Consider the following 17,875-nt stretch of genomic DNA (forward strand, 5'->3'; position numbering starts at 1 on the left):
AGTTGGAAAAGTTATAATCCAGGCTTCAAATGCAGCAGCAGATGAGGCAAAATCACAACTGAGAGAGTTTGAGACAAGATTTATAGCAGTAGAACAAAAGAATATGGAGCTTGAGCAACAGTTAAAATTTGCAGAACTAAAATGCAGTGATGCTGAAAGAGAATTGAAAGAACTTTCTGAGAAGATATCTGAATTAAATGCTACATCGAGAGTGGTCGAGGACGAAAAAGTTCAGCTGAATGGCCAAATGCAGGAATACCAGGAAAAGATAAACTAGCTGGAATCAGCTCTAAACCAGTCCTCAATCTTGAATTCGGAGCCTGAGAAGGAGTTGAAGATCACCGTGTGAAAATGTACTGAACATGAGGATCAAGCCAATATGAAACATCAGCGCAGCCTTGATGTGACGACCCATTTAATTATTTATTTTTTTTAAAACATACAAATGGATCTTCACAGTGGCACGACTACATGTCGCTCAACCAACATATGGCACATGCCCCATAACATGCACCTGATAATCAGAGTTCTATCTATGCAACGGAAAACATAATGATACAATCATTAACTCAGCGGAAAAGCATATCTAAATATAAACATATTGTTTACACAAAAGAGCCATTCACATGTCTAACTGTTTAAGGCTTAACATCATTACAACTATTACAAAAGGATGGCTACACAAAAGAATAAGTGACGCATTTGTCACGAGCCATATACAAAATACCCAAAAGTATGGACAACCCGCGGTCCATAGCACTACAACTGTCACGTCATGCTCTAGTCATAGTATCCCAAATAAAAAGCTACGGGGTCATCCTCCAAGTCGGGTGTACCTGTAGCCAAAGAAGCTCCATCTATACGGTTGTGGGGGTAGCCACATCCATATAGGTGAAATAATGAGTTCACCGTCTTAGCATAAATAAATACACTAAGACCTCAGAGGTATACTATTCACTGAGTTTTCGCAAAGAACCAACTTTTCCTTTTTTGTCATGCGTACACTATAACAGCCACCAGTTTTATAAATTTTTGTTTGAAAACCCCCATAGCTGATATAGTAAACACTGACTTATAGAAAACATTTAAACATGATAGGCAGCTAAGATTATACGCAGAAGTGTGTTGTAGAAACAACTACGTACGACCTCACCTACGATAATACTTTATGGTTTGTTTGCTTAGGTTTACATAACCCTTATGTTAGAAATCAATGGCATTTAAATCATGCAACTATCCGATAGAAATATACATAAGCTCTTTTCCATTAAAACTCTTATGCATACCAATACGTATAGCAAAACTACTCATAATATAAAAACATCACTCATCAAAACCATGCTATGAATGATTATGCAATGCACATCATGGGTTACCCCAAGCATCATGGAAATTAATCAAAGCATCATGGAAATTAATCCAAGCATCATGGGTTACCCCAAGCATCATGGAAATTAATCCAAGCATCATGGGAATTACCCCAAGTATTGTTTCCCGTGAGTTGTGAACCTCACTTCGATGCACGTTTAGCGTTCATATGCATATGCATCATGCTTTAAAACAATATACACAATATACATTTCATTTTATGAATCATGCCTTTAACACATGCTTTCTTAACAAAACATAATCAATTCAACATGTCATTTCTTTAACAATTTACATAACTTAAATCTTTATACTCACTCTAAACTCACCAATCATATTCATAGTTCAAAACATCATCAATATTTCAATATACTCCAAAGTACTCAAATCATCCAAAACAATTCATAATCAACATACAGTTGGTTCAGGTTTGTAAAACAATATATATTTTGCAATTCATCATTTAAGAAAGTAATACTTCTCAGTGAATAGAATACTCACCTTGAGTTGCTTATACTCTCAAATTCCAACAACTCAAGATTCGACCCACAAAGTGCCGCTAAAACACAATACAACGCACCATTCAATTTCTTAACCAATAACCACACTAAGTAGTACCTTGAATCGCTCAAAGGCTACATCACTAAATTACCCATAAAATTCTTAGGTTTACTTTATTACCCATTAATTAACTAAGCCTATACATAGAATTATTATTAGGTTTACAATTAAAATCTTCGATTATACAAATTACTAACATTAAAACCTAACCCCATAAACACTTATTTTCATGAAATCCATAGATAATTTTGGGATTAATCAACACCCTAAATTTAATTAATTCACAAATTAAAAATCTAGGGTTTAAGCACCTAAAAAAAAATCCCAAATTAATATTCACTAATCTAATCATACTAAATGCTAACCACCATTTTATTTTTACTAAACCATAACATAACAATGCTATTTTAACACAAATAACATTAACCCATAAGGTTTACTTAGGATTAGACACAAAATCCCAATTTAGATACATAACTCCAAAAGTTAGGATTTAAGAAAGACTTACCCAAAGTTCACCAACTAATACCCAAGGCTTGGGTAGCCTCCAGAAAATTCCAAATAGCCAACACCTAAAGAGAACATTCAATTAAACTCACATTTACAAGATTTAATTAAAAATCTCAAAAATATGAGTTTAGTGTTTTACCTCAAAATAATCGATCAAAACGTAGATCCACACTCGTAGATCACGTTTCCAAAATCAGATTTGAGATTGGGCCCTTAGATCTTCCTAGATCATAATTTTTCACTAAGAAACCTCCCCCCTTTTCTGTTTCTTCTTTCACGTTGTGCTTTCTGCTAGAAAAGAAAGAGGCACTCACTGCCTCTTTCTTTTTGTTTTTCTTTTAAGTGAGGTGCGCCTCACTGAGTGAGGCGCGCCTCACTAATTGCTGCGCCCCGTTTTGGGGCGCAGGTGTGGGGCGCAAGCCCCACACTTTAATAATTTATTTTTTTAAAAAAAAAAAGAGGCAGCCGTGCTGCCTCTGAACATCTTTTTTTTCTTCTTCAAGTGAGGCGCACAGTGCGCCTCACTATATATATATATATATATATATATATATATATATATATATATATATATTTATATATATTTTGTATTTAATTATAGTTTTTTTAGCATTTCTCATGACATATACCTTTTTTCTTTTTGATTAGTGTTGGATTAGACTTACAAATGCCATTTATATTTTCTTTTCATGACTACCATTTACAAGTCCATAGAATAAAATAAAACACTTTATTTTATTTTACCACACTTAATAGACTTATTTTAATTAATCCTAATAAACTCATTAAATATTTTCTTGGACATTACATCATTCCCTCCTTATAAAAATTTCGTCCTCGAAATTTGGACATTACACTGCTGTAAGCACATGTCAACTTGCACTTCAATAGAGAATTTAGCGCATAATCGATATGAATCAAAGAATCATACCTGGGTTTACTCGAATAATTGAGGATATTTATCCCGCATTTGTTGCTCAAGTTCCCATGAGGCTTCCTCAACGCCGTGATTCCGCCATAAAACTTTCACTAGAGGGATAGACTTGGTTCTCAACCGGTGCTCTTTACGATCCAAAATTTGCACGGGCAACTCTTCATATGTTAGATTCGGTTGAATATCAAGAGGCTCATGACTAATCACCTGTGATGGATCGTGAACACACTTCCGCAGTTGAGAGACGTGAAAAACATCGTGAACGCCCGCCAAATTAGGAGGCATCTCGATCTTGTACGCTAGTGGGCTCACTCTTTTAAGCACTTGGAACGGTCCAATATACCTAGGACTGAGCTTGCCCTTATTGCCAAAACGATACACATTTCGCATCGGTGATACTTTGAGATATACAAGGTCCCCAATTGCAAACTTGAGCTCACGGCGATGCTTATCCGTATAGCTCTTCTGTCGACTTTGAGCGGTGAGCATACGCTTTCGAATGAGTGCAATATTTTCCTTCGTTTCTTGCACCAATTCAGGCCCCAACAGCTGTCTCTCGCCAACCTCATCCCAATACAAAGGCGATCGACATTTGCGCCCATACAATGCCTCATACGGTGCCATGCCAATAGTTGCTTGAAAACTGTTATTATAAGCAAATTCCACTAATGGCAAATAGCTGCTTGCCTTGGTTGATTGACGCTTGTCTGCGACCCTTGTCCTCTTCCCATACTTGCTTGTGTGCACTCTCTAACAAAGTGGCCAGTCTTGCCACACTTGAAGCACGTATTTGTCCCCAGTCTGCACTCTCCCCTATGCGACTTCCCGCATTTGCTACACTGTGGGCAGTTATCACTACCTAGGCTAGTAGTAGTGCTATTTCTTCCCTGAGGCCCAGTACTACTTCTCGGAGCATGCCTCTTGGATGGTGGGGGAGAAGAATATGTCCAAGTGGATATCGACCGCTTCCTGTTTACATAGTCTGCAGCTGCCTCACGAATCCCTTTTTCAGCCATGGTAGCAGTGTGCACCATCTTGAAGTAATCGGTGACCTCAAGGAAAATAATCCTCTCACGAATCCCCGGTGTCAAACCGTCACGGAACCTCTCGGCTTTGGTTTCTTCATCAGGAATAAAGTGAGGAGCAAACCTTGACAGCTTCAGAAATTCAGCTAAGTATTGCTCAACTGTCATGTTCCCCTGCTTTAGGTCTTGGAAGTCTCGTGCACATTGTTGTCTATATGCTCGTGAGAAGAAGCGATTGTTGAACTCCATCTTGAATCGCTCCCATGGAATGGGAACTCCGTGCCCTAACTCTTCGGCGATGAGTTCTTTTATGGCCTTCCACCAGAGTCGGGCTTCTCCGTCTAACTTCAACCCTACATAATCGACCTTTTGGCTATCAGTGCACCTGAGGGTATCAGCAAGGTCTTGGAAGTTGGAGACCCAATTGTCAGCAGCCATAGGTCCTTCACTCCCATCAAACCAAGGTGAGTTATGCTTGAAGAAAGTGGTCGATGAACAACCCACCACTTCGTTTCGCTCAGCTCGTCTAGGTATGGCATCCATCAAGGCTGCCACGAACTGTCCCAAGTCAGGCATGGGTAGAGGATGGGCTGGTGGAGGTGGAGGTGGAGGTGCTTCACCGCCACTTCCATGTATCGATCCCTCATCTCTATAGCGACGTGGAGGCTTACGTTGCCTAGGCGGCATACTCTCGTCTGCACAACGAAATGCCACGTAAATACCACTGAGCAAGGAAGATTAAACGCATCATAGGATCCATGAAATGCACACAAGAATCCTAAAAATTTTATTTTATCTGTGTTAAAGCTTTTGAATTCCTAAGGCTCTTTCGTTACACTTAGACTCTAACACCACCCTGAGTTTCCGCTTATCCGCTTTTCTAACAAACCCTAGAACTAAACTGCTCTGATACCATTTGCTTTTTTTAGCATTTCTCATGACATATACCTTTTTTCTTTTTGATTAGTGTTGGATTAGACTTACAAATGCCACTTATATTTTCTTTTCATGACTACCATTTACAAGTCCATAGAATAAAATAAAACACTTTATTTTATTTTACCACACTTAATAGACTTATTTTAATTAATCCTAATAAACTCATTAAATATTTTCTTGGACATTACACTTGAACTAGAAGATTTGATCCAGGTATCTCATTCCGAAATGGAGGATGCTGGTAAAAAGGTGAGCGAGTTAGAATTGTTCCTCGAAACAGAGAAGTATAAAATTCATGAACTTGAAGCCAGATAAGCACATTAGAAAAGAAATGAGGGGATGCAGAAACAGATTCCAAGAAATACTCTGACAAGGTATCAGAACTTGAGGCTTCCAAGCTAGAGCATCAAGCCTTGAAGTTGTATTGCAGATGGCCAATGAAAAGGAAAGAGAGTTGACTGAGTCCTTGAATATAGCAACAGATGAGAAAGGAAGGCTAGAAGATGCATCAATCAGTTCTGGCAAGATGCTTGCTGAAGCAGAAAATCTATTAGAGGTTTCAAGAAGTGAATTGAATCTGATGCAAGAGAAGTTGGCAAGCATTGAAAATGATCTTAAGGCTGCTGGAATGAGAGAGTTGAGAAGCTTAAATCTGCGGAGGAGAAACTAGAGTAACATGGAAAAGTGATAGAGCAAACTACTGCAAGAAACTCAGAGCTTGAACTTTTACATGAATCCCTAGCAAGGGATTCTGAGAGTAAACTCCAGGAAGCTATATCAAACTTCAACAACAGGGATTCTGAGGCGAAATATTTGTTTGAGAAATTGAAGATTCATGAAGACCAAGTAAAGATTTATGAAGAGCAGGTAGCTGCAGCAGTAGGAAAATCTGCATCTTCGAAGGAAGAATTGGATCAGACTATTGAAATTGGCTTCTTTAGAAAGCATAAATGAAGAACTCAGAGGACAGATTTTGACAGCTGAAAATAAAGCTTCTCAATCTTTCTCAGAGAATGAGCTGTTAGTTGAGACCAACATTCAGCTTAAAAGCAAGATTGATGAACTTCAGGAATTGCTAAACTCTGCTCTTTCAGAGAAGGAAGCCACTTCTCAACAACTTGTTTCTCACAAGAACACTGTTGCAGAGTTAACTGACCAGCACTCAAGAGCCTCTGAACTACAGTCTGCAGCTCAAGATCGCATTGCGCAAGCTGAAAGACAGTTACAAGAAGCCATTCACAGATTCACTCACATAGATTCAGAAGCCAAAGACCTGATTGAGAAGCTAAGTACTCTAGAAAGCCAGATAAAGTTGAACGAAGAACAGGCTCAAGATGCATGTACAATGACTGAAGCTCGAGAAACTGACCTGGAACAGACTCTCTCAAAATTAAAGCATCTGGAAAGCATTGTTGAGGAACTACAAACCAAGTCAAGTGACTTTGAAAAAGAGAGTGGGGGGCTGGCTGAGGCAAATATGAAGCTTACTCAGGAAGTGGCCACGTACTGAGTTCGAACTGAGCAATTTACAGGCAAAACTGTCTGCAGCCCTTGCTGAGAAGGACAAAACAGAGTTGAAGAGCTTTTTTTTTTTTTTGATAAGTAATTTCAATTTATAAAAAGCGCAGAGAGGCGCAACCCTTATACACGAGAAGTATACAAGAGAACCCCTAAAATAGATGAACAGAGAATAATTTTAAAAAGTCTACATAAGAAAAAAATTCAAACTATGATGGGACGTTATCTAAATATATAACGTATTGAGCAACCGTTTCCGTAACTCCATCGTAGATGTCTTTACATCTTTAAAAAGCCGCGCATTCCCCTCCCTCCAAATACACCACAATAAGCACAGAGGAGCTAACCGCCAAGCTTCTTTAGCATGACCACACGCTATCGCCGGCCCCCAAGTATTTAACAACTCCAACACCGATCGTGGCATAACCCACTCTACCCCAAATAAAATAAGAATGTAGCTCCAAAGATCCCGGGCAGTTTCGCAGTGAAGCAACAAGTGATCAATAGATTCTCCGCTCTTCTTACACACCACAACACCTCTCAATCACTATAACATTTCTCTAACGCAAATTATCATGCGTCAATATTTTGCCCAAAGCAGCTGACCAAACGAAGAAAGTCACCCTTGTTGGAGCCTTAACACGCCATATATTCTTCCAAGGAAAAGACGGAAAAGATGGGCCATCTTTCCTAATAAGCTCTTCATAAAAGGATCTCACCTCAAATAAACCTTTTTTAGAGGAATTCCACACCAACCTATCGCCCTCTCCCTGTTGAGACGAAATGGAGTATAGTCTATCGAAAAAAGAAAGGACCATATCCATTTCCCAATCCTGGAGTTGTCGCGTAAAAAGAATATTCCACTCAATTACACCATTATGAACAGCCAAGTTATCCACTACCATCGCATCTTTGTTCCTCACTATGCTAAAAAAAGCTGGAAAGCATTGCTTCAAGGGTCTATCCCCGCACCACCAATCATGCCAAAAACTAATATGTAATCCATTCCCCACTTCAAAACGAACAAAATTGCGAAACTTCTCCCACCCCCTCCTAATATGTTTCCAAACACCCACTCCAAAAGAACCCAACACCTCTTTCGAGCACCACCCACCCTTTAGACTCTCAAATTTGGCATGAATCACCAATCACCATAAAGCCTCTCTCTCCCTACCATATCTCCACGACTACTTACCCAAGAGTGCTCAATTGAACTTGATGAAATTGTGAGCTCCCAACCCACCAGCATGCAAAGGAGTACAAATCTTGTTCCAATTCACTAGATGAAATTTGGCCTCGTCACCAATGCCACCCCAAAGAAAATCCTTTTGAATTTTATCGAGACGTTTAGCCACCCTCACTGGAATAGGAAACAAAGATAAGTAATACGTAAGAATATTGGAGAGCGTACTATTAATAAGAGTCAACCGGGCACCCTTCGACAAATACATTCGCTTCCATCCCGCCAACCTCCTTTCCATTTTTTCAATAACACCATTCCAAATAGAAGTGGACTTGTAAGAAGCACCCAAAGGCAAACCCAAATAAGTCATAGGCAAAGATGCAACCCGACATCCAAGAAGATTAGCCAACCCTTCAACATCCTCTACTTCACCAATAGGAACAATTTCTGATTTTCCTAAGTTAATTCTCAAACCAGAGGCTGCCTCAAAGCATAAGAAGATACATCTCAGATGTCGAATTTGTTCTTCTTGAGTACCACAAAAGATCAATGTGTCATCCGCAAACAGAAGGTGATTCACAACTAAGGCCTCAGAATCTATGGAACCCACTGAAAACCCTGTCAAATTACCTTGATCCAATGCGGCAGTCAGCATTTGACTCAAAGCCTCCATAACCACCACAAACAATAAAGGAGAAAGAGGATCTCCTTGTCGCAAACCACGAGAACTACTAAAAAAACCCGAAGGGTTCCATTAACAAGAATAGAAAATCTCACCGTAGATAAACAAAAACATATCCAATCCCTCCATTTTTCTCCCAAACCACATCTCTGCAACAAATAAAGCAAGAAGTCTCAATTCACATGATCATATGCCTTCTCCAAATCTAGTTTACATAGGAGACCTGGGTCTCTCGATCGAATTTGACTATCCAAACATTCATTAGCAATAAGCATAGAATCCAAGATTTGTCTACCGCCAATAAACGCATTATGTGAATTAGAGATAATCTTGCCCAAAACAGATTTAAATCTGTTCGCCAGGACCTTGGATATAATCTTGTAAATCCCTCCAATCAAGCTAATAGGGTGAAAATCTTTCACCTGCATGGCACCAGTCTTCTTTGAAATCAAAGAAACGAAAGTAGCATTAAAGCTCTTTTCGAACTTAGCTCGAGAATGAAATTCTGCAAAAACAGCCATGATATCATATTTTAAAATATCCCAATACTTCTGAAAGAATGCCATAGTGAACCCGTCTGGACCTGGTGCCTTATCTCCGTTCAACTCCTTGATCACTTCCCACACGTCCTTCTCCTCAAAATCTCTTTCTAACCAAATACTTTCATCCTCATCAATGGATAGGAAAGAAAGACCATCCACCCTTGGGCGCCAAGAACAATTCTAAAAGTACAGATTGTTGTAAAACTGGACTATGTGTTCCTGAATCTCCGTAGGGTTCTTGGAAATTTCACCATTGATCTTCAAAGAGTTCACTTGATTGAATTTACGATGTGAGTTTGCCACCCTTTGAAAAAAATTTGTATTCTTGTCCCCTTCCTTCAGCCACAAAGCTCTAGATTTCTGTCTCCAGTTCAATTCCTCAAAAAGAAGAGTTTTCTCTAACTCTCTCGACATATCAATCTTACGAACCCTATCGTCCTCCTCTAAGCTACGACATTCTTCAATAGCATCCAGCTCTCGAATAACCTCCAATAATTCTTTCTTTTTCTTCCCTATATCACCAAACACTTCTATGTTCCATTTCTTCAAATCTTTCTTCAAAGCCTTCAATTTATTAGCCAATATAAAACTAGGTAAACCAGAAAATTCATAAGACAACCATCAAATCTTAACCTGCTCAATAAAACCTTCATGTTTCAGCCACATGTTCTCAAACTTTTGTTACCTCCTCTTGGTGCCCCACAATCCAACAACAAAGGAAAGTGATCGGATAAAAGTCTTGGCAATCTCTTCTAAATCACTTCGGGAAATCTTTCTTCCCACTCCGGAGAAACTAAGAATCTATCAATTCTAGACCATATTTGATCTTCCTGATTATTTGACCAAGTGAACTGGCCATCTTCAAGAGGAAGATCCACCAAGTTTTGCATAAAAATGAAGTTTGAAAACTCTTCCATAGCTGCGGAATAGCCGGCACCACTAGATCTCTCACTTGGAAAATGAACCACATTAAAGTCTCCCCCAATACACCAAGGCAACTCCCACAAACTCATTAATCCAACTAATTCAATCCACAAATCATTCCTATCCCTGTCATCATTCGGGCCATAAACACCCCCAAAAGCCCAACCTACATTATCTCCGGTGTTGCGCAAAGAACAAGCAATGGTGTACCTACCTACGCATTCCTCCAATTTTTCCACCACCCTTCTATCCCACATTAACAAAATCCCACCCGACGCTTCATTGGCCCCCAAATAGCACCAATCAACATGATGGCAACCCCATAAACTTCGTACCACCTCCCTAGAGATAACTGCCATCTTTGTCTCCATCAAGCAAACAATATCCGCCTTCCACTCCTTTAGAAGCCCTCTAATGTCCAACCTTTTCTCAATCCCATTAAGCCCTCTAACGTTCCACGTAATTATTTTAGGATTCATAGAGACGAGATGAAACCTACCTTTATGTCGGCCTTTATCAGAATGAGCCCCTTTTTTCTCATAGTTGATAGACCAAGCCAACCTATTTAATTCCCTCTGCCCTTTCGCCCCTTGTGGAGACAAGTAATTAGTCTTAGGTGCTGCCAATGCGCAATCTCTGGCAGCTTCAATCTCTTCAAACACAGCCAGCAATTTGTCCTCCAAACCACCACAAGATAGCCCTATAATTGGATAAAATCTCTTGATTCTTTCCACCACCCATCTAGGTGACACCCTCTGCCCCTCTCCATCTTCCACAGCCAATGGTGTGATTACCACTGGCTCACAACTCTCTAACTCCCCCTGACCAGCCCTGTCTTTATCTTGTAGCAAGAGACCTTCAGAAAAATGGTCTTGCAAATTCAAGGAACAATCAAGATGAGCTCCCTCCTCAGCCACCAAGTTATTTAAAGAAGACCCCCCAACCTCCATTTTGTCCCCTGTACCTTCCCATAGGCGGTTTCCCACTAAAGCTCCCACCTAAGAAGCTTCGGTTTTGTAGCCCACTTTGTCCTCTTCTCTGGAACAAAACACCATCTCGAGATTGCATTCTTCTTGCCTCTGATCCATTAATTTTGTACCAAACTCAGAATTCCCCAAAATAGCATACACCTACGAAATGGAAACCTGAGGAGCCAGCAACAATCCTCCAACAGCTTCCAACAAAACCAGTGAAGATCCTTCTTCTACAACAGAGCCCTTCTCCTTTAACTCGATCGACTTTCTAGCTTCATGTGAGCCGAACCCAGACTGACAAGAGCAATCTGATACCGACCCTGGAGATGCAACCGCTAACTCCTCCGACTGTCTTATGGCTAACTGCAAGGCTTCCGATTCTCCTCCCCCACCGCACAACACATTCTCAGAAGCCGGAGAGGCCTCATTCCCAACCATCGAAATAAGCCCAGCCTTCTCCCTGCTCTGAATCGAACCCACCTCCGGTTTGGCCTGTCCCTGCTTGACTTTCCAAACAACCGAAGATTTTTGAACTTTTCGACGCTGATAAACCCTGCCAGAAAAACTGAGTCCAAACGCGGACGTCGAATTGCCATAACCTATCGGCGCCGACTGCACATTAGAAGTAGAAGCACCGGCGTCCATCGAGAAATGGGGAGTTGGAATGAGACATCGGAGCTGTCTTCAGAGGATTGTTCCTCGCCGGAGACGACGTTTCCGTTGAAATCTCCTGAGCACGACCGCCCTTCTTTGAAGACTTCGCACGGGCCTGGTTGGGTATCTCCTTATCAGTATGTGTCGACAAAGCCCCAGTACCCCCAGGAACAGCAAGCCACCTCGGGACCCTAGCAACAGTGGAAGTGGAAGGACTAAATGGCTCTTCAGTCTTCGGTAGAGAGGATCTCAAAACTTCAGCAAAACTCCTCCTCAACCCGGATTTAGGTTCGGGTTGTGAAACTTCCTTACCATGCAAATGCTTTGAGTAGCTTGAACTGCCAGCATGAAGACTATTGAGAGCTAAGCGAAGCTCCTCCCCGAAACACTTCCACCCTTCGCCAAGTATCCCTTTAGGCACCAAGACAGAACCTCTCCTTCTTCTACCCTCATATTCTTCTATGGTAAAAAAGAAGCCATGCCTACTGGAACATTGTTGCGCAATAATTCGAGGGAAGCCCGAAACGGATTGGTTCCAGAACACTCTACGGTCTTTAACCGTTACCAGATCATGAAAAACATTTAGCAACCATGCAGCCTCATCTTTGTCTAAGAGAATGGACCTCGTCACTCCTTTGCGTTTTTCAAAGATCCTAATACCTGTACATCCACCCACCACCGACAAAGCAAACTCCTTTGACTCGACCGACCACCAGCACGAAGAAATCACCATCATGAAACTTAACTTGGAAAAAACAGCTATTCCAAAAGCAAATTACTACCCGTCAAACTCACTCCTAGAAGCTACAGAATTATGCTTCTATTCCTCCACAGATACCCTCACGCGCTACCCATCTGAGAGAGAGAGAGAGAGAGAGAGAGAGAGAGAGAGGTTAATTAAATCTTCAAAGAATGCCATAGAAGATTTAGCGCACCAGCTTGCTTCTAAAGGGCAGAACTACAGTCTCGGGTTTGGAGATTTTTTTTTTATATACCTCAGTGAACAATGATATGGACATTTCTTTGCCCCACGATGTTCTAAATATGTTTTAAAAATACAGATATCTTCTGTTATGGAAGAGAACAACCTTCTTGCTGAAACATATCAAAATGGCAAGAAGGAACTTCAGACTGTGATATTGCAGCTTGAAGAACAATTGAAGGAACAGAATGCAAAACAAGATGCTCTAAGATCCGAGATTGAAAAGCTCAAGGCTGAGTTTACTGAGAAAACTGTGTTGCAAACTTGTCTCATGGAACTTGAGGAACAATTGGTGAAAAGCGAAGATCGACTGAAACAAGAGGTATTCCAGTAGATTCGCAATTGTTGCTAGAACCAGGATTTCGAGAATAAGCTCTGCAAATTCAATTCAAGTGTTTCACTTTTTCAATCGAAAATTTAATGGAGCTTGCCGTATCATTTCTGACTGATATGATGATTGTAGGTTCAAAGCATTCATCAGGTGGCTGCCGCTGAAAAAGAGACAGAATTGCTTTCAAAATTGGACGATCATGCTCATAAAGTCCACGATAGAGATTTCTTATTACATGAAAAGGTGCTAGAACTTCAGAAAGAGGTACAACTTGCTCAGAACACCACTGCTGAACAGGTTACACACTATTCATTATTTAAACAAATTACCAGAGTGCCAAATAATTTGAAATCAAGGCTTCATTTCTATCTTTGACATAATTCATAATTCAATAAATAGCCATTTCTCGGAACAAAATTGCAGTTTTCCTGTTTGCAGATCTGTTATTATTTTTGTGGCCTGAATCCTGATTCTCTATTTGTAGATCTTTAATCACTTATTCTATATGGAATTTCAATCTAAGGATTTTAAAAGCACTTGTTCTTGAACTGTTCTTTGTCCAAATTTCCAGCCAACCGGAAAGAAAAGGAGTTGGAAAGCGAAGCAGCACAGAAGCATTCTCTTGAAGAGCTTGAAGCAAAGAACCAAAAAATCATGCTTCTAGAGAAGCGAGTGAAAGAGCTTGAGGAGAAATTGCAGCTAGCTGATGCTACTCTTTCACAAGAGGTCATTTTTATTTCACCCACCTTCTCACACACAATAATACTTTTATAAGTAGGACAAAGGATGCGACTGTAGAGACTAAAACATGTCGCTTATACTGCATTGAAATGTAGTATGTATCATAGCAAACGTGTATATCTTATACTGCATTCTATTAGCAATTCTTCAAGACTAAATTCGTATGGGTTGTACCAAGATGAATTAATTCTCGTGGAAACAAAAATCACTCAAGGTTGGAACCCCTCTCAGTAGCCACTTAAGAAAGCAGAAGCTTTTATCATCAACAAGAAGAAATCCCCTTTCTACGACCAATTTTTTCTGTCCTGCTTTATCTTTTGGTGGCTTCCATTTTTATTTATTTTGTCTTTCAAGATAACACTGTGCTCAAACTCGTAGCTATAATATTCAGCTTTAGAATTTAATTATCAACTGTGATATCTGTTTCGTTTCTCCAATTTGTCAAAATGGAAAAACATCCACCCCTAGCTATTAGTCCAGTAACATTCCAAGTGAACAACAACAATTTAATAACTGACTTAACTCTTGCAGCAAATATTGAGCAATTGCTCATATTTTGTTGTGTGGCAGAGAGATGGGGGCAGTCCAGCTGAACACAAGGAAGGATTAGAGGTCAAATCCAGGGACATTGGATCAACCATTTCCACTCCATCAATTCATGGTCTTCGGTCCATTTGACAAGTACGGGATTTAACGGTGGGGAGGATGGGGTTGGTACTGGGTGCTTTCTTAGGGACTTTCGTGGGGCAGTGAAAAATGACATCTATGAAAAGGTTTCATATGCATAACACAATAGATGTTAAGGTATAAATGAAATGAAAGCACATCACAAAGTTTAAAACAGATGAACAACCGTTGAAATATTGAATAGCATCATACCTTTTTAATTGTCGGACATGGTCGTAGGAAGTACCGTCGGTGCTGGAGTGAACAATCACAAATGCAAGTATACAATCAATTACAAATCACAAGTGTAGAACACAGTAGCTTAATTATGTGCACAAAGTGTGTTCAACAAGACACTCGTTTAACACATTCCAGATGAATATTAACAACAATGTATTGTGCATATTTTTCTTTTGTGCTAAGAAACAATTAATCAAATTAATTAGGGACAGGGCAATACAACCATTCAAATTTTTAATGACAGCCAATCAGTACTTTTACAAGGGCAGGAAAAAAGAAAGAAAGAATCAAACCATAAAACATAGGGTTGAAAAATAAATAAGTCTGAGATGCTAATTATATACGAATTCACTTTTTTTCTTGTATCAACATAAGATAGATGGGCAATACGACCATTCAAATTTTTAATGACAGCCAATAAGTACTTTTATAAGGGCAGGAAAAAAAGAATTAAACCATAAAACATAGGGTTGAAAAATAAATAAGTCTGAGATGCCAATTATATAAGAATTCACTTTTTTTCTTGTATCAACATAAGATAGATGGGCAATACAACCATTCAGATTTTTAATGACAGCCAATAAGTACTTTTACAAGGGCAGAGGAAAAAAAAAAAATCAAACCCTTATAAGTACACTCTAACTTTCATTAGCTTACAGAAAGCTTTTCCAACTGCCAAATTTATTTTTGATTAAAAAGCTGATCATGAGTCTTTTACGAGAGGATGGGGGAATGCCAATGCTTTGTGCAAATATAGTTCTTGCTGCTTCCTAAAAAACAAAACTTTGCAAGGGCTATTTTTCCTCCGCAAGATATAGGTTTTCACAGTCAAACCAAGGATGGACCTAGGTTATGCTTTGGGGAGGTCATCCCCACAATTTTTTTTTTTTTTAAAAAAAAAAACTTCTATATTTCTGGCCCTCGAAACTAATTTCTTATCAAGTCCTCTAAACAAAATTAGCATTTTCGTATTAAGTGGCTCCAAAACTAATTTTTGGCTCCGCAGACAATTCTTTGAGTTTTGGCTCTCTCATGTCAATATATTGGATCTCCTTTATCTTTTCAACCATTTTGCCCATCTTTAAGAGCTAGTTTTACAATAGTGAGATCCTATTGTCTTTCCTTCTCTTTAAGTTATTCAATCCTTTTTTATTCCCAATAGTGAGATCCTATTGTCTTTCCTTAATTCTCTTTAAGTTATGCAACAACTAGTAATTTGCGGCTAGTAATTCAGTAAAGCAAACAAATATTAGATTTGTAAATTATTATGGCGCAGTTTGAGAGGATATGATAGAATAATATATGAGGTGCGATTACTAGATCATGGTCAGGGCATCATATATATCTTAGTCACTAGAGATTAGACTGGTATGATCAGGGGAGGAACCAGGATTTTTAGTAAGAGGAGACGAACTTGTATAATTTTTTTACATCAAAATACCCACTCGATTCAAAATTATAATTTCAAATTTTCATGATATCACAAACACACAATAGTATAAACTACTAGTAAACTAAACTAAACACAATTTATAAGGTTTAAAGAAAAGGGTACCTTTAAGCGTAGATTCTTTCTCTTAACAAGATTCCCAAAAACTCCCAACAACAACAACAATGAGAGTCAAGTCATAACAATGTTGCAACGTGCAAAGCCTAAATGATAAACCCATTTAAAAGTTAGAACATATTTGACCAAATATATAAAAGAGAAATTGACAAAGCACATGGTCCATAGAAAATGACTACTCATACCAAAACCACTGTATCGTTATTGTTTTGGTTTGCACAAAATCAAATCTATAGGGCTCTAAACTTACAAAACAAAAAAAAAAAAAAAAAAAAAAAGGAGAAGAAGAAAAGAAATCTATTCGTTTTGGTTTTGGTTTCCACAAAATCAAATCTATAGGGCTCTAAACTTACAAAAAATAAAATAAAATAAAAAAAAAAACAAAAAAACAAACAAACAAACAAACAAAGAAAAAGAAATCTATAGGGCTCTTCCAAGTTAAGGTTGCTTTGCTTGTATGGTCGTATGGGTCCCATAATAGGACTTAAAAATGTAAATTAAATGAAGAACCCACATTACAATTTCTTCTATCTTCCCATATTTCTCGGAAAACAAACAGAGCCACTTGAAAGCATATCCGTACGTATAATGAGAGGAAAAAAAAAAGTATTTCTCGAAAACAAAACAACACAAATAAAAATGGTAGAGAAACAGAAACCATAGAGAGGGAGAGGGTTTTACCAGGCCATTGACTTTGGACTCCTCGAACATCCACCGTTGATCTCTGGGGACGAGAGAGAGGTCCTGGCACCGAACCTGGACCTAGAATGCCAAGATTCATCATAAAAACCCATCTAATATCCCCACTTCATCGATCAAAAGCAAGAATACTCATATTTCACAAAAACATTTAACCCATGAAAATCTACAGAAGTCTCTGATTTAAAAAATAACTCAAGATCGAACCAAACAAAAAACAAAGAAAACAAAATAAAACATACAAATAAACCAAATACATACTAGAGAATCAAAAGGCGAAGGACTCTTGCAAGCCAGTCGTCCTTCATTCCTTGTCCCTTTATCTCTCTTTTTAGCTTTTTATTTTGTAGGTCCTTTTCATTTTCCTCTTCTTCCTTCTCTTGAATCTCATGTGAGAGATAAAAGAGAGAAAAGTCTCTTTGCAGAGAACATGACGCCAGAGGGCTTCAGAATCCCAAACCAAATAAGAGGGTATTTGCAGTTCATATTTAAACGCTTCTCACATCCTAGTGAGAGAACCTCTACCTTCTCTCTAACCAGAGTTAGGTTATCCCTACCCAAATCTACTTTCTGTTTTTCTCGTACTCCCATCTAATCTCCGCCACTGTCATTGTTCTCCAGGCTTCTACCTGTTCTCCACTTTTTGCAAAAAAAACAACACACACCTTTTCTTAATATCTACTTTCTTTTGACTTTTCCTTCCTTTCTTTCCCTGTCTCCTTTGTTTTTCTTGTCTCCTGTTCTTTCTCTGTTTCCTCCTCATGGCTATGTCTTCTGAAAATTTGCAAGCTTTGATAGATGAGACGGATGCACTCAACTGTGATGATCCTACCAC

General features: G+C 39.0%; 1 protein-coding gene and 1 long non-coding RNA gene across 2 annotated transcripts; both read right to left on the reverse strand.

Moving 5' to 3' along the window:
- Positions 1–569: 569 nt before the first annotated feature.
- LOC133861654 (uncharacterized) lies at positions 570–3,802 on the reverse strand. Its single transcript, XR_009899057.1, has 3 exons — positions 3,371–3,802; positions 2,438–2,501; positions 570–857 (listed from the first exon to the last, which is right to left on the reverse strand). It is a non-coding gene; the product is annotated as an uncharacterized LOC133861654 (long non-coding RNA).
- An 80-nt stretch (positions 3,803–3,882) lies between these two features.
- Positions 3,883–17,530, reverse strand: LOC133861653 (uncharacterized). Its single transcript, XM_062297443.1, has 5 exons — positions 17,302–17,530; positions 17,023–17,103; positions 16,330–16,427; positions 14,748–14,789; positions 3,883–5,093 (listed from the first exon to the last, which is right to left on the reverse strand). Exon 5 carries the CDS (start codon positions 5,083–5,085, stop codon positions 4,039–4,041), a length of 1,047 nt encoding a protein of 348 aa, XP_062153427.1. The 5' UTR covers positions 5,086–5,093; positions 14,748–14,789; positions 16,330–16,427; positions 17,023–17,103; positions 17,302–17,530; the 3' UTR covers positions 3,883–4,038.
- Positions 17,531–17,875: the final 345 nt, after the last annotated feature.

The sequence above is a fragment of the Alnus glutinosa genome, chromosome 2, assembly GCF_958979055.1.
Source record: "Alnus glutinosa chromosome 2, dhAlnGlut1.1, whole genome shotgun sequence".
NCBI lineage: Eukaryota > Viridiplantae > Streptophyta > Magnoliopsida > Fagales > Betulaceae > Alnus > Alnus glutinosa.

Bases quoted from the DNA above. Each gene is read 5' to 3' on its own strand.
- LOC133861653 (XM_062297443.1), bottom strand. From the start codon at position 5,085: ATGCCGCCTAGGCAACGTAAGCCTCCACGTCGCTATAGAGATGAGGGA.